At 60.6% G+C, this 19,377-nt stretch overlaps 2 protein-coding genes across 6 annotated transcripts; both read right to left on the bottom strand.

The window, feature by feature from the left end:
• Nucleotides 1-1,345: 1,345 nt before the first annotated feature.
• On the bottom strand, nt 1,346-4,476 carry GNB2 (G protein subunit beta 2). Its single transcript, XM_030932287.1, has 9 exons — nt 4,161-4,476; nt 3,930-3,968; nt 3,705-3,811; nt 3,094-3,157; nt 2,849-3,011; nt 2,691-2,757; nt 2,212-2,413; nt 1,903-2,119; nt 1,346-1,821 (listed from the first exon to the last, which is right to left on the bottom strand). Exons 1-9 carry the CDS (start codon nt 4,215-4,217, stop codon nt 1,715-1,717), a joined length of 1,023 nt encoding a protein of 340 aa, XP_030788147.1. The 5' UTR covers nt 4,218-4,476; the 3' UTR covers nt 1,346-1,714.
• A 109-nt stretch (nt 4,477-4,585) lies between these two features.
• Nucleotides 4,586-18,148, bottom strand: GIGYF1 (GRB10 interacting GYF protein 1). Of its 5 annotated transcripts, XM_030932285.1 has the most exons (28): nt 17,893-18,141; nt 13,102-13,358; nt 12,395-12,521; nt 12,254-12,318; nt 12,009-12,114; nt 11,786-11,915; nt 11,593-11,688; nt 11,309-11,420; nt 11,102-11,210; nt 10,811-10,851; nt 10,457-10,627; nt 9,988-10,241; nt 9,783-9,888; nt 9,198-9,335; nt 8,902-8,999; nt 8,582-8,753; nt 8,309-8,475; nt 8,097-8,197; nt 7,886-8,017; nt 7,688-7,788; nt 7,430-7,512; nt 7,182-7,322; nt 6,889-7,110; nt 6,470-6,657; nt 6,204-6,364; nt 5,954-6,117; nt 5,746-5,875; nt 4,586-5,653 (listed from the first exon to the last, which is right to left on the bottom strand). In XM_030932285.1, exons 5-28 carry the CDS (start codon nt 12,041-12,043, stop codon nt 5,601-5,603), a joined length of 3,105 nt encoding a protein of 1,034 aa, XP_030788145.1. In that variant the 5' UTR covers nt 12,044-12,114; nt 12,254-12,318; nt 12,395-12,521; nt 13,102-13,358; nt 17,893-18,141; the 3' UTR covers nt 4,586-5,600. The 5 variants fall into 5 exon arrangements, with proteins under 5 accessions (XP_030788145.1, XP_030788144.1, XP_030788142.1 ...); XM_030932284.1 differs by having other exon boundaries at nt 4,592-5,653; nt 6,470-6,654; nt 9,783-10,241; nt 17,893-18,148; XM_030932282.1 differs by having other exon boundaries at nt 4,592-5,653; nt 9,783-10,241; nt 17,893-18,146.
• Between the last annotated feature and the right edge of the window lie 1,229 nt (nt 18,149-19,377).

The following is a 19,377-nucleotide window of genomic DNA, read 5'->3' as shown; positions in this document are numbered from 1 at the left end:
TCCCGGGTCTGATATGATGCGCTTTTTACCTTTGGGTAAGGTTGCGGTGAAGAGAAGCGTGCGGCTCCTGGGTCAGGGGAGGCTGCCCCTTCTATTGCTCACCCACTTATTCCCAGTCCCCTACTTGGGTTCGTCTCCACCCATTTTGGGTTTTGTAACAGTTTTGTCTTTTGGGTTTCTCATCCAGCTCCTCCCATTGACCTCATTGCTCAGAGTGCAGTATTAGGGCAAGGCTCCGCCACTGCCTCCCTCCATGAATGTATTTCTCCCTCCTGCCCTGGGGACGTGGGGAGTGGCCCCTTTCCCCATCTAGCCCCAGAAAGATGGTGTTTGGTTTTTTGTTGTTAGGGTTTTTTTTTTTTTTGGCACCAAAGTGGCAACTAGGTCAGTGTTGGGGGATCAAGCTGGCCTCGGGGTGGGGGGCCCCCACCTGCTTCTCCCTGGTTCCCACAGTGTTAGCGTCCCTGAAAAGACAATATTCTCTCTAAAGCAATAAGGGGTGACGGGCCGGGGGGAGTGTTTGCTGCTGCTGGCCCCCAGCTCCCCTTCCCTCTCGCCAGGTGTGGGGGAGACTCCTGTTGTGACTGAATGTAACCCCCCCACCCCTGCCGCAGCCAATGCAGGGGAAGGGGGACACTCTTCCTGTCTCTTCCTGCCCCTTCTCCCCAGCTAAAGAGACTTTGGATTTAGGGGGCCCATGAGCCTGGAGAGGCCTTAACCCTGTGAGGAAGTATAGGGGGAGCCCTCTCCCACCCCCATCCCTTTCTGAGAGTGGTCAATGTTTACAAGCCCCTGAGCCCCCCTGCCCAGGGACTCAGACCCTGTTGCTGTCCTTCCCCCGGCCCCAGTCTTCCTGGGCCCTCGCTGCTCCCATGCCCTTCCTGGGGTTGGGGTGGGTGCAGGGGTCGCCGTGTTCCCTGTCTGCCTTGTACCCACAATCTCCCCGCCCCCTCTCCACCCTGTGTGACTTCCCTCTTTACCTGCTCCTGTAAATACTCCCTTCTCCCAATAAAACTTGGTGTGTGTTCTCCCGTTCCGCCTCCGCTGCTCGTTATCTGGGGAGAGCCATGGGGATGAGTGGCTCGGCACAGAGTTGGGAACTAGGAGCTCCGAGCAGGGTCCGCCTGGTCAGGCTGGCTCTGGTCAGCAGCCTGATGGAGATCATGGCGGGGGGATGCTTATCCAACAACCTCTGGATGGAAGGCTTTGGGCTGAGGGAGAGTGCAGACCCCGTCCCCAGCCCCAGCTGCCTGGCGGGCCCCATACCCTCCCCGCCACCCACACCCCCAGCAGCCCTCAGGCAGCAAAGTTCAGAAACGAGGACACAGCAAGGGCAGAGACCAGGTACAGAGTTGGAATTGGCTCCTTTATGGAAAAACTGAAAATATAATAAAAATTAAAATAAAACCAGTTTTAAAAAAGCCAGCCCCTGGGGTTTCCACCTCCTGCCTCTGGCCCTCCAGAGGGGTGAGGCCCCAACCCCAGGGCAGCAGAAGGATGAGGGCCTCCTGCCCCTCCTCTTCCCCCATTCCATCCCCTTTTTATCTCCACAGTGGGGGCCCCGGGAGGAACCAAACCTGGGTGGGAGGGCAGGGACCCAAGGCCCCGTGGCCCAGGGAAGGGGGCTGGGAGTGTGCCCAGCCCCTCAGCCCTGGCCTGTAGTGTGGGCGTGGACAGGGCCCCTCCCGGCCTGGGCCCAGTGGGGGTGGGGCTGTTAGTTCCAGATCTTGAGGAAGGAGTCCCAGGAGCCAGTGGCCACAGCCATGCCATCGTCGGTGACCCCAAGGCAGCTCACACGGTTGTCGTGGCCAGCGAGGACCCCTGTGAGGAAGGGAAAAGTCAGAACCCATTTGGCCTAGGCTCCAGGTCCCCACCCGCCCAGCCTGGGCCCCCAGCTCTCACCTGCACGGTCGCCCTTCATGGCATCCCAGATGTTGCAGTTGAAGTCGTCGTAGCCAGCGAGCAGCAGCCGGCCGCTGCGTGAGAAGGCAACAGAGGTGATGCCACAGATGATGTTGTCATGGGAGTACATGAGGAGCTCCTGATCGGCCCGCAGGTCGAAGAGGCGGCACGTGGCGTCATCAGAGCCGGTGGTGAAGGCATAGCCGTTGGGGAAGAACTGCAGGACACAGGACCGGGATGGGGTGAGGGCGAGGGGCAGGGCCGGGAGCCTGGTGGAAAGGGCCTGGCCCAGCTCGCCCCAGAACTCACAGCCACCGCGTTGATGTCGGATTCGTGGCCGATGAAGGTCTGTCGGCACATGGAATCCCGCACGTCCCACAGCTTGATAGAGGCATCACAGGCGCCTGACACAAACGTGCGGCCATCCGGGGCCAGGGACAGGGACATTACATCCCCACTGTGTCCAGCAAAACCCACTGTCTGCTGGCCTGTCTCAATGTCCCACAGGGCACTGGAGAGGTGACAGGAAGAAGGAAAAGATAAGAGACGGGGCAAAGAACAGAGTCCCTGCCCTCCCCACCCCACCACATGAGCCCAACCCTGTAAAAGGGTTCAGGGAGGCTCTTCTCAGAGCCTTAGGTGGGGAGGAGATGCATCCCTCCCTGACCCCCTTAGTGCCCACCAGGAGAGAGAGGCTACAGTGCACGCTGCCTGCTGAGCACTGGGACAGTGGCCCGAGGCAGGAAGTGTGGGTTCGCCCAGACTGTTCAGCCCTGGCAGAGACTCACCAGGTGGTATCCCCAGAGCTGGTGATGATTTGGTTGTCATCCAGGAAGCGGCAGCACGACAGGTACCCTGGGGAAGGAGCTAGTCAGCCAGGTCTCCACACGGAGGGCAGCGCACCCCCCGACCCCAAAAAGGGTGCTAGCCGGGCCAGGCCCCTCACCAGTGTGGCCAGGCAGCTCCCGGCTGACCCTGACGTTGCCCTCGCGGGTCTTGAGGCTGTAGATGGAGCAGATGTTGTCCAACCCCCCACAGGCCACAAAGTTCCCTGAGGGCGCATAGGCACAGGTCATGACCCAGGAGGAGCGCAGCGGGATGGCGTGGACCTGTGGAGCAAGGGCAGCGCCAGGGTCAGAGGCAGTCAGGGCCCTGTGACCCCGCCGCACCCCACACCCCGCGCCACCCTACCTTGTTGGTGGTGTAGCTGTCCCAGATGATGAGCTTCCCATCCTGCGAGGCGCTGACCAGCAGCCTGGTGGGGAACGGTGTAGGGAGAGCAGAAGGATGGCGTGAAAGCAAGACACACCCCCTTCCCATGGGATGGGAAAAGGTAGGGTCTCTGTTGTCCAGGCTGGAGTGCAGTGGCACCATCACAGCTCATTGCAGCCTGGAATTCCTGGGCTCAAGTGATCCTCCCACCTCAGCCTCCCCCACATAGCTGGGACTACAAGGCGGGCACCACCACACCTGGCTCATTTTTCAATTTTTAGTAGAGACAGGGTCTCACTATGTTGCCCAGGCTGGTCTCAAAACTCCTGAGCTCAAGTGATCCTGCCCTGGCCTCCCCACATGGTGGGATTACAGGTGTGAGCCACCTGAGAGACAGTCTCCAGCGGCAGCCCACAAGTTCTCACCAGCATGGTCCTGCCTGTCCAGGTCTGGCGGGCATGTCTGGGAGTCACCTTATTTCCAGACATACTCTGGGTATTCTGGTGGCCTACTCACCCCGCCAGATCGGAGGCTGCTCCCACAGCCTGCTAGAAACTCGGCCCACAGCGCCAGCCCGCGCACACACACACCTTGAGTCGGTCCCCCAGTGCATGGCATAGATCTTTGCCAGGTGCCCACGGAGGGTCCTCCGGGTCCTCATCTGGATTCTCCCCACTGGGTCCAGCCCAGCTGTGATCTGAAGGTAGAGACAGAATGGGCTCAGGGAGGCCCAGGTAGCAGGACTGCAGCGAGCACTGGCCTCTGATCCTTGCCCCTCCAACCCCAGTCACCTCCTGACCACCGAGTGCCCTCACCTGGGTCAGTGTTGAGTCCCCACATGCTTTTCGGGCATCCTATAAGGAATGGTAGAGCCAGAGAGATGCAAGAGAAGACAAGATGGGTAGGAGAGGGTGAGAAGACAAAATCAGATTCTGAGCCATTAAGGGGCCCGCCCTCCCCCTTCCCCCACCAACACCCTCACCCAGCCCGGTCCAGAGCACTGGGCGGTGTACACACAAACGGCCCATACCGCACCAGGCCCTCACCCGGATCTGGTTCCGGAGCTGCTCGGCCTCCTGTCTCAGTTGCTCCAGCTCACTCATGGCGCCGGGCCCGTGGGGCGGGGTTGGGGGCGGCTGGGGGCCGCGGGACGGGGGCTGGGGGAGGCAGCTCCTGGCCGCTGGCCCTAGGCCTGGGGGATGCAGGGCTGACGTCAGGCCCGAGGCCGCCGGGGAAGTGGGGGGAAAGGCGGGGTTGCAGCACGGCCCGGAAGGGGTAAGCAAGGGGAGGGGGGAGGGGCGGCAGCACAACCAGGGTCTCCGGCAATGGAGACGTCACCGAGTAAGAGCCGACTTCCCCAATCTTCCTCCCGCCCCCCGGAAACGGAGCGGGAAGTGCAAGAGGAAGCGCAGGGGAAACCCCTCCCTCGGACACAGCCCGGGCGGGACACCCGCGGCAGGAACTGGGGGGGCCTGTCCCCTTCACGGGAGAAACAGCTCAGCCTTCTCTCTGCAGCCTCCGGAGCAATCATCCACCCCCGCCGCTCACAGAGGTGAGGCAGGAGCCAGGCAGGGGTGAGGTGGGGGCTTGCGGCCCAAAGAATACATTCACGTGGCAAGGCAGAGAGCTGGGGCTTTCAGGTTCAAACCCAGGGTGTCCCCCAAAATGGCAGCGGTGGGGGATGCCCCTCACCAGGGCCACAGTCAGAGTCCTGCTGCCCCACCCTGCCAGCCAGAGAGGTTGGCACGGCCTGGTCCCTCCCATCTACTCGGCCAGCACAGGATGGCAGCCAGAGAGCTGGGGCAGCTCTTCCAATTTGTGCAACTGTCCCCCAAAGCAGCAAAGCCAAGGGGCTACTTTGGCCCCACCCCGGACACCTCAGCCAGCCCCGGTGAAAGGAGCTGCTCACAGCGGGTCCCGTGGGCGGGGCTCAGACAGGCCTCCTGTGCAAACTGCTGGCCCCCAGCCTCCAGTTACCCCATGGCCCGCCTTCGGGGGGGGGGGTAAGTGTGGCCTTGGGGGCCAGGCAGGACAGGTCCACGGGGCCTGTGTCCCCACTGCCCCAAAATAACAGTGTGTTTTTTCTTTCAGCCTCTTAACCATTTTTTTTTCATTTTTTCATCTTTTTTCTTAAAAAAACAAAAAACAAAAATCCTCTGTGGACCTTCCATCGTCACACCCACTATCCTCACAGCGGGAAGGGGTGTTTAGAGTCTAGTTTTTAACAATATTTTTGCTTCTCCTAACTTTTCTTCAAAGTCGTTTAAAATTAAAAAAAAAAAAATAAAAAGAAAACCCCCTCCCCCAGTCTGTAAAGTGCCTCGTGGTGGGTGAGTTAAGGTGCATCGTGTGTTTGTAACAAGTGCTGGGGACCCCGCCCCTGCCTCCTCCTCTGCTCCCTGCGGGGAGCCTGCAGGCTGGGACCCTCGGTCCATGCCGCCGCAGCCGCCCTGGCCTACAGCCCAGGGGCTGGGGGTCCGGGCTGGTCAGTAGTCATCCACGCTCTCGATCTCACCAGAAGATCCGTGCAGGGAGTACCCTGAAGCCGGGGAGAAGCTGGGTCTGAGCTCTCTCCTGGGCTCCTCCTGCCCTGTGCCAAGGAAGTCCCGCTCCTGCCCCAGCCCAGCTCACCCAGGATGCTGGGGTCTGAGTGCAGCATCAGTGCCCGCCTCTTGGCCTTGCTGCCCTCCCCGGGGCCGAGTTTGGTGCTGTGGTTGGCCTGGAAGGCCGTCTGCAGGGAGGCGCTGCTCAGCCACGCCTCCTAGGGCAACAAAGAGGAGGGTGAAGGTCAAGAAGTGCCAGGCAAGCCCACCCCAGCTACTGGTGCCGGGTGCCTCACCTGCTGCTGCTGCCGCTGTTGGCTGGCTTTCTGCTTGGCCCTCCGCTCCAGGAATTGTTTGGCAAATTCTTTGGCTTCCAGCGTGTCCCCCAGGCAGGAACGGATATAATCGTGGACATCATAGGGGGATTCCACCTCCTTGAGGATCGCTACAGCCATGGGCACTGCAGGATGAGCGAGGGCTGTCAGGACCACCTGGCCAGGTCTGGAGCCCCAGGCCCCGCCCACTTCCTGGAAGCCACTCACGCACCGTCCAGGCTGCCTGTGGCGCTCAGTGTGTGCAGCATCTGCTCACACCACTGGGTGAAGCCATCCTGGGGCCTGGGGATGCCCTGCAGCAGCTTCAGCAGCTTCTCTTCTTCCTCTGTCTTTTTGCGAATGGGCCGACCCGATAGGTGGCTGTACGAGTCACTGAAGGGGGTGGGTGAGTCAGGGTCGGAAATCAGCTGGTGGGGGCGGGAGAGTCTGCCACCTTCCCTCCCAGGGCCACCCCAAGCCTCCAGGTGCCACGCCCACCTGAGAGATGGGCTGCTCCGGCTGTTCTTCAGGCCGAGGCTGCGGACCAGGCTCCCGCCGCTCTTGGTGGTGTCCTCCCAGAGCCCCAGGCCGCTGCTGCCGCCCCCACTCTTGTCTGGCCCGCTCCATAGCGGCCCAGCCTCAGACACCCACTGGTTCAGGGGGGCAGTGCCCAGGCCCCCAAGCTGCTATAGATAGCAAAAGATCAGAGTGGCTCAAACAAAGGCACCCCAGAAAAGCAGACGGGGAGGCTTATTTAGGTGACAAAGGGAGAGGGGTGAGGCGAGGGCCACAAGAGCTGTTGCCATCACAGGAGGGGCTGGGGTTTGGGCTGCACAAGTCTGGGCTCAGTGATCCCCCTCCCTGTGCCACCCTGGAAACCGCATGGGGGGGTCCTGGGAGGTTCCTGGCCTGCTCACCACTCGGTGGTTGGGGGCCTGGGCCCGAGCTGGCTCCCGAGGTGGGGGCTGTTTGTGCAGCTGCCGCTCGCCCTCCAGCTGCAACTCCAGGAGTGTCTTCATGGACAGCCCCTGCTTGGCCAGGCCAGCCCAGAGTGGGGGCGGGGAGCTGGGCGCGGGGGGCACGGGGACTGCCTGCTGCTGCTGCTGTAGCAACTTCAGCAACAGCTCCTGCTGCCGCACCTAAGGGGGACACAGTGAGGGGACCTGACGAGGGCTCTCTCCCCAGCCAGCTGAGGCTCGGGAGCACCCACCTGCTTGCGCCGAAACAGCTCTTCCTCCTCTTGCCGCCGCTTCTGCTCCTCCTGCTGCTGCTGGCGGCGCTTCTCCTCCCGGCGCTTGCGTTCCTCTTCTTCCCGCTTCGCCCTGAGCTCCACTTCTCTGCGCTCCTGGAACTGAGACCAGGGGCTGATCAGAGGGGAGAGCTGCAGGGGACAGCTTGGGGCCTGCCTCGGTCCACCCTTTCATTCCCAGGGGCCTCAGCCCCAGGATGCCTACTCACTTTATGTTGTAGCTGGAGTTGTTCTAGAATTGGACCCTGAGTCGAAGAGTTAATTGGTATGTCCCAAAGACTGGCCTCACCACCTGCAGGGGGCAGAGGCAGCTGCAGGTGGGCACTCGGGCCCACTGATCCAGTCCAGCCACAGCAGTGGGCTCCCCAGCCAGAATGGCAACTACGGGTGCAAGGGTGGGGAGCAGACCCCGGACCCCAGTTCACCTGGAGACTGCCTTGGGGGTGGGGACCAGGCAAGCCACACACCTGACTGTGATGAGGCTGAGGTATGTACGTCCCAGAGGCGGCCCGAATCCGGCACCGACAAGGACCGGCTCATCGTCGGGAGCAGGTTCTGGTCCCCGCCTCTGAGGAGCAAATCGTGGATTCTCAGGACCCCAAATCCATCTCTGGTCTGCCCCCGTTCCCTACCCTGTATCCTGAGGGCTAGCATGCGCCCCGCACCTGGGGGGTTTGAGCGCCTGGAGCTGCTGCAGGAATGCCGTGAGCTGCTGCTGCTGCTGCTGCTGCGGCGGCGGTGGCGTCAGGTCCCCCAGAGCTGCCTTTTCTCGAAGCGCGCATTGTGGGAGCTGGCGGCTGCAAATGGGACAGTGGAGGTGGTGGGCCACAGAGCCAGCGCCGGGCCTTCTCCCAGCCCACCCCAGGCCCCCCATACCTGCTGACCAGCTGAAGAAACTGCTGGTGCTGCAGCTGCTGGTACAAGGCAGCTGCGGCCAGCTCCTGCTGTTTCTTCAGCCGCTCCTGGTCCATGTTTCCCTGCTCGGGTGAGAGTTCGGCCAGTGCCGCAGCACGGAAGAGGGGACTCTGCTGGACTCCTGCCCGCACCCCTTACACCCTGTCCCTCCATGCAGGGGAGAGGCGGCTCACCAGCAGTGGGGGTGGTGAGGGACCTGGGGCAAAGGGCACACGGCCCCACATCTTGATCACCTCGCCTAGCGGCTGGAAGCCCTCATCACAGCCCCGCTTCACCAGCAGCGACATGGAGAAGTAGCCAGCCTGGAACCACTCTGCCATCTCCTGTGTCGTGAAGGGGCCTGGACAGGGAGCAAGGGAGAAGGAGAACCACTGCGGTCACAGGGTAGGCCAGAGACACCCTGAACCAGAACGGCCCTGGGCAGCCCTCCTATCCCACACAGGTACCTTGGATCTCGCCCTGCGGATCCTTGTAGAACCACTTCCGGGCAGCTCCATGGCTGAGTGGGAGGGCAGTGGCGGCTGCAGAGTGGCGCAGGCCCTGGGTCTGCATGGCAGCCGTGAACTGCTCCTCCTCTAAGGAGCTGTCCTGCAGGGAGGCCACCAGCTTCTCCGCCTCCTGGAAGCCCAGGAAGAGAAGAAAGTCTCAGCTGCCAATCTCAGCAACATCAGGATGGGGATAGAGCTTGAGCTGGGGCCGGGGCTGGGGCCAAGCAGGTCAGGTCAGAAGTGTGAAGGGTCCCTCCCACTTTCTCAGGCCCCCACACCTGCTGCAGGTGCTTTAAGCCTTCATCATCCTCCAGATCTCCGGGTGGGCCAGCAGGGGAGCCCACCCCGGGACTCAGCTGGATCCCCCGAATATCATCTGGAAGGCATGAGGACAGGAGGTGGAAGGGAGGGCGGCAAGGAGACAAGATAGCCTCTGCCCACCCTCACTCCAGAACACTGAGCTCTTGCCATGGCTCCTCAATGTGAATGCCCTGTGTGCCCACCCCCACAAGAAGGGACCACTTTCTCTCACAGCCCCAGGGCACCCAGGAGGTAGGTCATCCTCCCTTCCTACCTTCAGCCACTGGGGGCTCTTTCTCTGCAGCTTCGTCCCCATCCCCGTTTGTCCCCCAGAGTGGGCCCAGGGTGGGTAGTGGGGACGGGGAGCTGGACTTCTCTTCCTGCGGAGGCAGTGGGGTTAGCTCCTTCCCACCTAGAAGAGGAAGATAGCCAGAGTTCAGAACCAAGGGCTGGGCCTGCCACGCGAGTGAGCACAAGCCCTTGAGTGTGTGGCTGGACCCTCCCCTGGGCCAAGTCCACCACTTCACTTGGGTCAACTCAACTAATGGTGGAGCGGGAATGTGGTGCCCTGACCCTTGCCTCCATGTGCCAGACGCGGCAGGAACATATCAACACTGCACAACACCACACAACCCCGCAGACTTCACCCCAGGTTCCACAGTTTCTTCAAGGGACTTTCAAAGGTCATTCTGATTATGCCTGATTTCTATCTGGTACACTGCCTTGAAGACATGGCTCTGCTACCCCCTGGTTCCTCCTCACCTCTCAACACTCTTCTTCCACTTCTAAGTAGCCTGATCCACCAAGTGCCCAGCCTGGCAAAGAACCCCCAGGCCCGCTGAGCACCCCACAGGCTCACCCGCCTCAGGCCCTTCTTCCTCTAGCCCTTCGGAAGGCTCCTCCTCCTCCTCCAGCCCTTGGAAGTCCAGCTCCTGCTCCTCAGGAATGGGCTCCTTGGGGCCCTTCTGCATGGGGTGGGGGTGGGGGGCAGAGAACAGCTGGGTGGGTGGGGAGGAAGAGGACCCCAGCAGGGCAGGTTCCCACCCTTGCCTCCTCGCAGATACCTTGAGAGGCAAGAAGGCCCCAGAGGCATCAAAGGTGCCCATTTCTTCATCCTCATCGTCCAGGCACCACTCTGGGAGCCCATCCTTGTCCTCCTCAAAGCCGTCAGGCACTCGGCACCGCCGCAGGTGAGAGCTGCCTCCCCCTCCCCGCCCCTCCTCTTCACCACACCCGCCTCGATCCCCTCGCAAATCAAATTCAAACTTGCGCCTCCGTTCCCCATGTTCCCGCCAGCCAGCAGAGCGGGGACCGCCATCTGCGCAGGAAAAGTCAGGGAGAAGAAGAGTGGGTACCCAAGCGAAGCTGGCGGCCCCCTCTGCTGCAGCTCATGGAGCACCTCCAGGGCTGCTGTCCCAGCCACTCCCACACCAGCCAGCCTCTGCTCCCTCCCAGGGGCTACAGGAGCCCACCCTCTCATGACAGTTCCTGCTCCCCACTGGCCCCACCAATGCTACTGGGCCCCAATCTCACCAGGGCTGGCGGAGCGCCAGCGGTCGCCATCTCGCCGGGGCCCTGCCCCAAGCCTCCAGCTGCCCTCCTCCTCCTCCTCCTGCTCCTCCCGTAAGGAGCGCCAGTTCTCGCTGTCTGAGCGGGCATGCTCCTTCCTTGGGCCAGCCCCTCCCTCCTCAAACCCACATCGTGCTGGGAGATGGAAGAGAGGGGCAGTTATCAGAAAGGCAGCGTGGTACCTGGACCCTCAGGAAACGTGGGGGGCCAGCTCCAGACCCTTCTGCCCCTAGCACCTCCGAAATAAACACCCTCAGACCGGGCCACCCATCTTGATCCTCCCCGCTGCCCCGGCCGCCGCCCTCAGCAACCTCGTACCTCCATCCCGCCTTGCTGACTTCTCAAACCGCCTCTCGCCTCTGCAGGAGGGGAAACGTGTGGGTCAAAAACAGTACAGCCTCCCCACCCACCCTGTGCGACCGCCCCATGCCTTGTCCACTGTGCCCTGAGGCAGTGGAGGGAGGGAGGGCACAGAGGAAACCAGGGCTCAGGAGAACAGGAATCTCCGACAGGGCTTATCTGGTAGGCCTCTGTTACCCTCTAGCAACAGGAACCAGGCCTCCCTCCCTGGCCTGCCCTGCTCTATGCCACACCCCCTCCTGGCCCCACCTGTCATCCCAGCTCTGGCTGCGCTGGATCTCCCGGGGGCTTCGTCCAAAGGCCCCATCGCCTTCTTCGATGCTTCTTTGGTAAAAGCAGCTGTCACCGCGGCCACGGCCTAGATAAGAGGCCAGATGCACACTGAAACCTGCTGCACGTCCTCGAAGTCAGGGGCCCTGATCTGCCCGCCCCCGGGACACGCCATCACCCCTCTACCTCGGCTCCGCGTGCTGCCCCTGCCTCGGGAGGTGCCAGTCAGGGGGGGGCCAGCCCCTTTCCCCATCAGCCTCAGCACAGCCACACTGTTCACTGACAGGGAGAAGTTTCTCTGAGGAGGGAGCCAGGGGCGGGAGTGAGGACCCAGGCACCTGACCACCCCCACCTCCCACCCCACAGCACCCACCCGGCCTATCTCCCCAGCACTGGCCCCTCTCCTCCTAGCCCTACCCACGGCCACCCCTCCCGGGCCCCCGCAGTCTTAGCTCCTGGCCTGGCCCCACCTGTTCCTCCTCAGTCAGCGGCTCCAGGGCCAGGGGTTGCAGTGGCTCGTCCTGCAGCACCGCGGCAAACTCCTTGTCCTGCAGCTCTTCTGGGACCTGGCGGTGGGGTGGGACAGCCAAGACACCACATGCTGCCAGATCCCCTCCATGGGCAGAGGCCACCGCCGCCAACAACCCTCACCCACGCACTCACCTTGTTCTCCTTGACGTAGAGGGCCAGCATCTCCTCTCGTCCATAGCGGTAATCAGCCAACTTGTATTTGGGCATGGCAGGGGACGGGGGTGGGGAGGCCACGCTGCCGCCCCCAGACAGGGCCCTGAGCCTGGACACGACACAGAGGGAAGAAGACAGAGGTCAGGGCAGCCTGACTGTGCTTTCCCGAATCTCCACGGCAGCTGAGGCACATGTGACTCACCACTCAGGCCCAAAGTTGAGTGTCTCTGCTGCCATCGTGGGGCTGGGCGTGTTTCTGAGAGGCCGGGGGTGGGGAGGAAGGGACCTGGCGTTCACTCTCTAAACACCTGTGGGGGAACGGGGCCATGGAGAACGGCACACGGAGACCTTTCAAGTGCAGGGAGGACACGCCGGGGTACATCCTGGTAGGCATGGCAATGCGCCCCGGACTAGCTGGTGGGTCACCTGGGGTCTAAAAGGACTCACCTAAGCCAGCCACGTGGCCACTCACACCATGAGTTACCCAGAGATGAGTCCAGACGGTGAAAGACCTGGGGGAGGCGAGGAGATGGGAAGCTTGAGTCCTTCTGGCCTCTGTGGGGCAACCTCCCTCAGCCCAGGGCTCACCTGGCAGCCTGGCCCAGGAAGCAGGAGGGCAGGGGCTGGTGCTGGAGTGAACGAGGGTCCCCAAGCCACTGGGAATTGGTCTGGCCTCAGTAGAGCCTGGGAGCGACCTTCACATCTGGGAAAGACCCTTAAGGAGAGCAGAGGGGAGGAGGCAGGGTTCAGGACAAGGCTCTGCTAGCAGCCCTGCCCTGCCCTGCATGACGGGAGAGGTCCATTCGCCGGGTGGTATCTCTGGGCATCAGCACCCTCACCACCCTCTTTGGGAGGCTGAGACAGGAGGTGCAGCGCAGAACTCGGAGAGGGAGGCAGCCGAGGCCAGGATGGATGTTCAGGGCAAAGATAAAACAAAAACAAGCAAGCAAGCAAAAACCCACTAGAGCCACAAATAGCTTACAGAGAAAAGGTCAGTTATGGAGAGAAGGATTAGAAATAAATCTAGGAGCAAAATTCTTTCCCTTATGAAAAAAATCACAGTTGGCTGCTCAGAAGCTCAAATCCAGGGGCTTGGTCTGGGGAGAAACCCAGTGAAAAGGAGCAGGAGGTGACTCTAGGGCCACAGACGGGTACATGACGAGGCTCCAGGCAAGCCTGAGCCAAGGCACCTCGGGCTGGTTTCCCCCACAGGAATCACACCCAGACCACCGCCCCCAATCAAGAACGGAGGCTGAAACAACCAAGCCACCAAGGGAACAAGGATCTCAGGATACCGGATGGGAAGCAGCCTCTGGCACCATCAGGTGGAAATAAGGTCAGGGCAATGGAGGCTGGTGGGGGTGCAGCAGCAGCCTGTTCCTCTAAGGGACGATGGAGGGGACTCTCAGGATGAGGCGCATCCCTGGGGCCCCGGGCAGAGGACTCAGGCGGGTAGGCGGGGTCCAGGCGCTGCAGAGCTGTTGTCACTGGCTGAGAGGGAGGCTGGCCCGGCTTGGTGCTGCAGCTCCCATCAACTCCAGGACGCCACAGTCTGGGAAAGAAGAGGAAGGGGGTTCCACCGGGGTGCTAAGAGGGAAAGGCCATCAGCCCCAGCTGAGCCAGCAGCCCACGACAAGCCGAGGCCTGCTCAGAGTCCCAGCACCCCAGGGGGAAACACAGGGCTCAGAGGCAACTCAGGGCCAGGGTGGCCTCCCCTGGGGCCTCTCCCTCCTCAGCCTCGGCTGGATGCTCCAGTGGTGGTGTGCTCCACGCCACGCAAAGCCACCAGCCTGTCACTGACTGCAGGTGGCCTCCTAGAGCAATCTGGGGACCGGATGAGCCTTGAGGACATGACGCTAAGTGAAACAGACCAGCCAAAAAAGGAGAGTTAGACCTTACTTCTCTTTCATGAGGTCTCTAGAGCAGTCACTCACTAAGGGAGGAAGGTAGAAGGGCAGCCACCAGGGGCTGAGGTGACAGGGAACTGTTGCTGAAGGGCCCAGAGCTTCAACTGAGGAGGAGATCCTGGGGCCGCTGGTAGTCAGGGCCAGACACCAATGTGAGTGTACTCAGTGCCACAGAACAACACAGTTAGAGTCAGTTAAAATATCCAAATTTTGTTGTATATTTTACCACAATAATCACTTTTTTAAAAAAGCTTTAGGGAACAAAAGGTATCTGGAGATAACCACCGCATACCTAAGTTTTCCCCACTCCAAGAAAAACACCCCACATTCCTTCAAACCAGCCTCAGGAGAGGCTATTTTGAGCCTCCTCCAGTTCATTCCTTCTAGAAGGCCAGAAGCTCATCCTGCAGGCATGAGGGTGGAAGAGGGTAGAACAGAAAAGGAACCCACTTGGCCAGCACAATGGCTTATACCTATAATCCCAACACTGTGGGAGGCTTGAAGAGAGAAGTCCAAGACCAGCCTGAGTAACAGAACAAGACCACAACTCTACAGAAACAATTCTAAACATTTTTTTAAAAATAAAAAGCGGCCAGGCGTGGTGGCTCATGCCTGTAATCCCAGCACTTTGGGAGACCGAGGCAGGAAGATTACCTGAGGTCAGGAGTTTGAGACCAGCCTGGCCAACGTCGCAAAACCGTCTCTACTAAAAACACAAAAATTAGCCGGGCCTGGTGGTAGGTGCCTGTAATCCCGCTACTTGGGAGGCTGAGACAGGAGAATCGCTTGAACCCAGGAGGCGGAGGTTGCAGTGAGCCGAGATCGCGCCCCTGCCCTCCAGCCTGGGCAACAGAGCAAGACTGTCTCAAAAAAAAAAAAAAAAAAAAAAAACTTAAAGTGATGGCCTCACACTGTCCCCTGCCAAGCGCAGCAAGGGCAGCTCTCCTGGGTGCCTCCGGCTAGAGTCCCTCATCCTGGCTGTGTCTTAGCTGCAAGGGGCACACAAAGGGAGAGTGGCTCATGCAGCCTGAGGACAGCACACCAAGACAGGGGAGAGAGCAGGCCCAGAGCAGGAAAAAGCCCATGCCACCTGCCTTCTTGGGAAGAAACCAGGAGACTGAGGTTAACTCTCTAGGCGCCCCCACAGCAGGGTCTGGTGCCGGAAGCTGGTGGTGCCTGGCCCCATCCTTGGACTAAAGGAACTAGTGGCGCAGCTGCAGGCCACCATGGGGCTCCCACCCTCCAACAGGTTCTGGACTGGGGGCCCCTCTGCTCCTCAGGGGGCTCCTGGCCAAGTCTGGAGACATTCTGGGCTGTCACCACTGGGCAGGGGGTACACAGGGCATCCCCACAGCCAAGAGCTATGTGACTCCAGATTCCAAGCACGCCAGTGCTGAGACGCCCTCCTCTGCGCCATGAGCACTGGCAGAGCCCTCGGGGGTCTACTGGGCCAAGGGAAAGGCAAGGGAAGCCAGGTGTGTGCAAAGCTGGGTCACTCTCCTCTCTGAACAGCAGGGATATCATTCCCTAATTACACTGTCCCACGAGGGAAATCTGAAATCCTGCCAGGAGGAAATCTTTGAGAAAAGAATAGTTTTTTTTTTTTTTTAAAGAAAAACTGCTTAAGTTTGTCTATTGCAAGCTCTCAAAGCCAGGCATCTGATCCCTGTCCAATGAAGACAAGAGCAGGAGGTGGCGGGGGGCATGGGGGACTGCCACCTGCCCGCCTCAGCTTTTCCGGCTGAGCTTTCTCAGCTCAGGGTCTCCTCCTCACAGGCCCCTTCCAGCCTGTCCCCCGCCCTGGCCCTTCCCTCAAGCCTCGCCCTCTCCCCACCCCTTCTCTTTCTCAGGCCTGTCTACCCTCAGTCCCCCAGCATCTGAATCAATGCTTTTGAAAGACTGCCCCCTGCCGGAGACAAGGGGCGAGGACACGCTGGGCCTGGGTGCTCCAGCAGGCGCCAGGGCGCGGGAAGGGAGCCCGCTCTCTGGGGCTCAGAACTCAAGGGAGAAGTAAAAGACGAGAACAGGCGGTTCCAGTGCACATTCGGCTAAGAACATTATCTCCTCACTCCATCACCCCTAAAATTAGCTCCAACAGGGAGCAGTGTGCCTTGGCACAGAACAGTGCCACTTAAACAGAAGCAGAGTCCCCAATTCCCCAACACTGGAGCGACCGCCCAGCCCCAGGCCTGCTGGAGGGGACCTGGGCCTTTCTCAGGATGGAGATTCTTCAAGCGTGGTAGGATGAGGACGCTGAGGCTTAAAGAAGAGATGCAAGCCCGCATTCCTCACGGCTGGTCAGTTATCCCTCCTCTCTCCTCTCTGAGCCATCCCAGCAAATCACACCACCGCTTGGCAACTGCCTACAAGTCAACAGTTTTTAAGCATTTTCACTCTTTACCTCCTGTGCTCCCTTTTGCCCACTTGCCCAGCCTTGGGTTCCAGCCAGGGAAAACAAGGAGGAAGCTGCTCCGACAGTGTGCCCCAACATCCTCGACACTCTATGCAATACTGGAGGTGCGCACGGTGGCAGTAATGACCATCCCAAACTCCCAAGCGTTACTCTGTGAGTTTGAAGCCATTTCAGATTTGGTAGACTTTCAACCTCCTTCATCTAGCCTCGTCCTCTCATCTTCTCTCCTCTATAGTGGGCTATTTTTCAATTCCCAAATTCCAATAGCACATGTAAAACTTAGAGCTAACGCATCTGATCACGAACACAAGACTGATGTGTCCAACAGAACAAGCTAGTTCAGAAGTTTAAGCACATGGTCCACTTGACTAACCACCACATGGGACCCTCAGGGCCCCTGGTCCCCAGGCAATGGCAGGGACACCAAGTCCAGGTCTACCCCCAAATCCTTCCCAATGGCACGACAGACCGCTGGGGTACCAAGACCTACAATCTAAGAAAATCAGATTAGAGCTAGCTAGCCTAGTGGAGGGTGGCTAGCCTAGGTCTGCAAAGGGCACAGAAAAGATGGGAAGGAGAAAAAACCCCAAATCCCCCATGTCGACAGCAAAGAAGAGACCCTTACTGGTACCACCGATGGTGTTTCCATGCCAAAGGCCAGGGGTTGGCGGGGTTCTAAATCGAAACTGCTATATGGACTCGAAGGGGCAGTGCAAAGAAGATGGGAAAGCTGACGATCTTCCAGAACAACACTTTGAAAGGCAGGAGGGAAGTAAGGCTTGGGTGACTGGAAAAAAAAAATTCAATCCAACTAACAAGTCTTTATGTAGCATCTCCCAGTTCCTGGCACTAAGATACAACAGACCTTAGAGTCTCACCGGGAAAGCGAGTAATGACTGTGTAACAGAGGAGAGAAACAAGGGGCTCTTAAAAAGTTACTTGGAAAAAAAAATTTTTTTAAAGGCAAAGTGTGAGAGCTGTGGCCAGGGAGCTGCTGCACCGAGGGGCATGAGCTGGGAAGGGCCTGGCCTGGGACGGGGAGGGAAAGCGGCCTCTGCTATGGAAGGTGTTTCCCGCGGTAGGGAAACTGGGAAGGAGACCCCAATGACCCAGAACTAAGATAGCCGGAGCGAAAGGAAACGGAGCTGAGGAGGACTCAGGCGAGGTGCCTGGGTGGAGGGAAAGGCTTCCATGTTGGCCAAAGTCGTGGAAAGCTTGGACTTGGGGAACCGCAAGGCCCAGCTCGTTCCGAGGGGAACCCAAAGGCGCGCTGGGGAGAACTCCGGGGAGCGCGGGGCCCGGACACCTTACAACGCTAGGGTCGGGGACCCCCGGGCGGCCCACAGCAGGGCTTGGCAGGGGCCCGGGGGCGACCGTTAGGAGCGCGGGGGTGGAAGGCGGCGGGCCGGCCCGGGAGGACGGCGTGCCCTTCAGGGAGTGTCGCCAGGTGCGCGGGGGTCGAGCGGTCGCCCCCCAAGCCGGGCGCCGGCCTCCTGGGGCCTCCCCGAGGCTGGCTGCCTCTGGGGGAGGGTCCCGGCGGCGGGGAGGGGCCGGAGCGGGCGGGAGGGCGGGCGGACGCACCGGGCGGCGGCGGCGGCGGCGGCGGCCTCGGGGAGGAGACGGGGGAGGGTCCTCGCCGGCGGCCCGCGCGCTGGCTCCAGCGCTTCGCTAGCTCGCGGGCTCGGCGCGGCCGCCGCGGCGTCGGGGGCGGGCCTGCCCCGGGGCCGGGCTGTGGGCTGGGGGCCGCGGGGACGCCGGGCGCTTACCGCGGGCGGCGCAAGGGTCCGGTCCGGGGCGTGGGCGGCGCGCGGCGGGCTGGGGCCGGGGACGGCGGCGGCGGGGGAGGGGACGCTGGCGCTCCCGCGGCGGCCGCTCCTCTGTGTTTGTGTTTGTAGCAAGATGGCTGCCCGCCTCGCACCACGTGACGCGGACGCGGGGCCGCGGGGCCGCCCCCTCCTCCGCGGCCGCCGCCGCCGCCTCCCTCCGCGGCTCCGGCCCGTGCCGCCTCTCCTCGTGCGCTCCTCGCGTGCCCCGCGCGCCGCTGTCCGGACGCCAGTCGCCCCCGACAGCCCCCACCTTCCCGCCTCGGCACGTGACCCGGGCGCCCGGCTGGTCACGTGACGTGGGCCCCCAACTGCGGGCGGGGTCGGCCCCGGAGCGGCCCCTTCTCCCCCACCTCCTCCGACCCTGCGACGCGCGACCCTTGGAACCGAGGCCGCGGCCTCCCTGGCGGTCCAGTTTCCTTCAGGAAGCCCGCCTGGATGACAGGAGACAATAAAATCCAGAACCCTTCATCAGGCGTCCTGGGATGTGTGAAATAAGTGGCTCAGGCAGATGAGTTGACTCTCAAGAGCCTCTTTTATTTTTTTTTCTTATTATTTATTTAATTATTGAGACAGCGTGTGGCTCTGTCGCCCAGGTTGGTGTGCAGTGGCACGATCTCAGCTCACTGAAACCTCCACCTCCCGGGTTCAAGTGATTCTCGTGCCTCGGCCTCCCGAGTAGCTAGGATTACAGGCACACACCACCAGGTTCGGCTAATTTTTTGTATTTTTAGTAGTGAAGGCGTTCGCCATGTTGGCCAGGCTGGTCTAGAACTCCTGACCTCAAGTGATCTGCCTGCCTCGCCCTCCCAAAGTGCTGGGATTACAGGCGTGAGCCACCACGCCCGGCCTCTATATATTTATTTTTTTTGAAGCAGGGTCTCACTCTCAACGAGGCTGCAGTGCACTAACTCGATCTCCGCTTACGGCAGCCTCCAACTGCCGTGTCTCAAGCGATCCTCACATCTCAGCCTCCCGAATTGATGGTATTATAGGTGTGCATCATCGTGACCAGATAACTTTTTTATTCTCTGTAAAGATGGGGGCAGGTGGCGTGTCTCACAACATTGCCCAGGCTGGTCTTGAACTCCTGGCCTCAAGGGATCCTACTGCCACAGGCTCTTGAATAGCTGGGACTACATCCGTGTGCCACCACACCCAACTAATTTTTAAAATTTCTTGTTTCTGTGTTTTGCAAGACAGAGTCTTGCTGTTGCCCAGGCTGGAGTGCAGCAGCGCGATCACAGTTGACTGCATCCTCTGCCTCCTGGGCTTAAGCAATCCTCCTGCCTCAAGCGCCCTGAGTAGCTAGGACTACCGGGCACACCAGTACGCCCAGCTAATTTTTTTTTTTTTTTTTTGTAGAGACAGGTTGCCCCCATTTTGCCCAGCCTGGTCTTGAACTCCTGGACCCAAACGATCTTCCTC

Source organism: Rhinopithecus roxellana, chromosome 6 (assembly GCF_007565055.1).
Source record: "Rhinopithecus roxellana isolate Shanxi Qingling chromosome 6, ASM756505v1, whole genome shotgun sequence".
Classification (NCBI taxonomy): domain Eukaryota; kingdom Metazoa; phylum Chordata; class Mammalia; order Primates; family Cercopithecidae; genus Rhinopithecus; species Rhinopithecus roxellana.
Note: the sequence above shows the minus strand (reverse complement) of the source record. Positions and strands in the feature narration are given on the sequence as shown.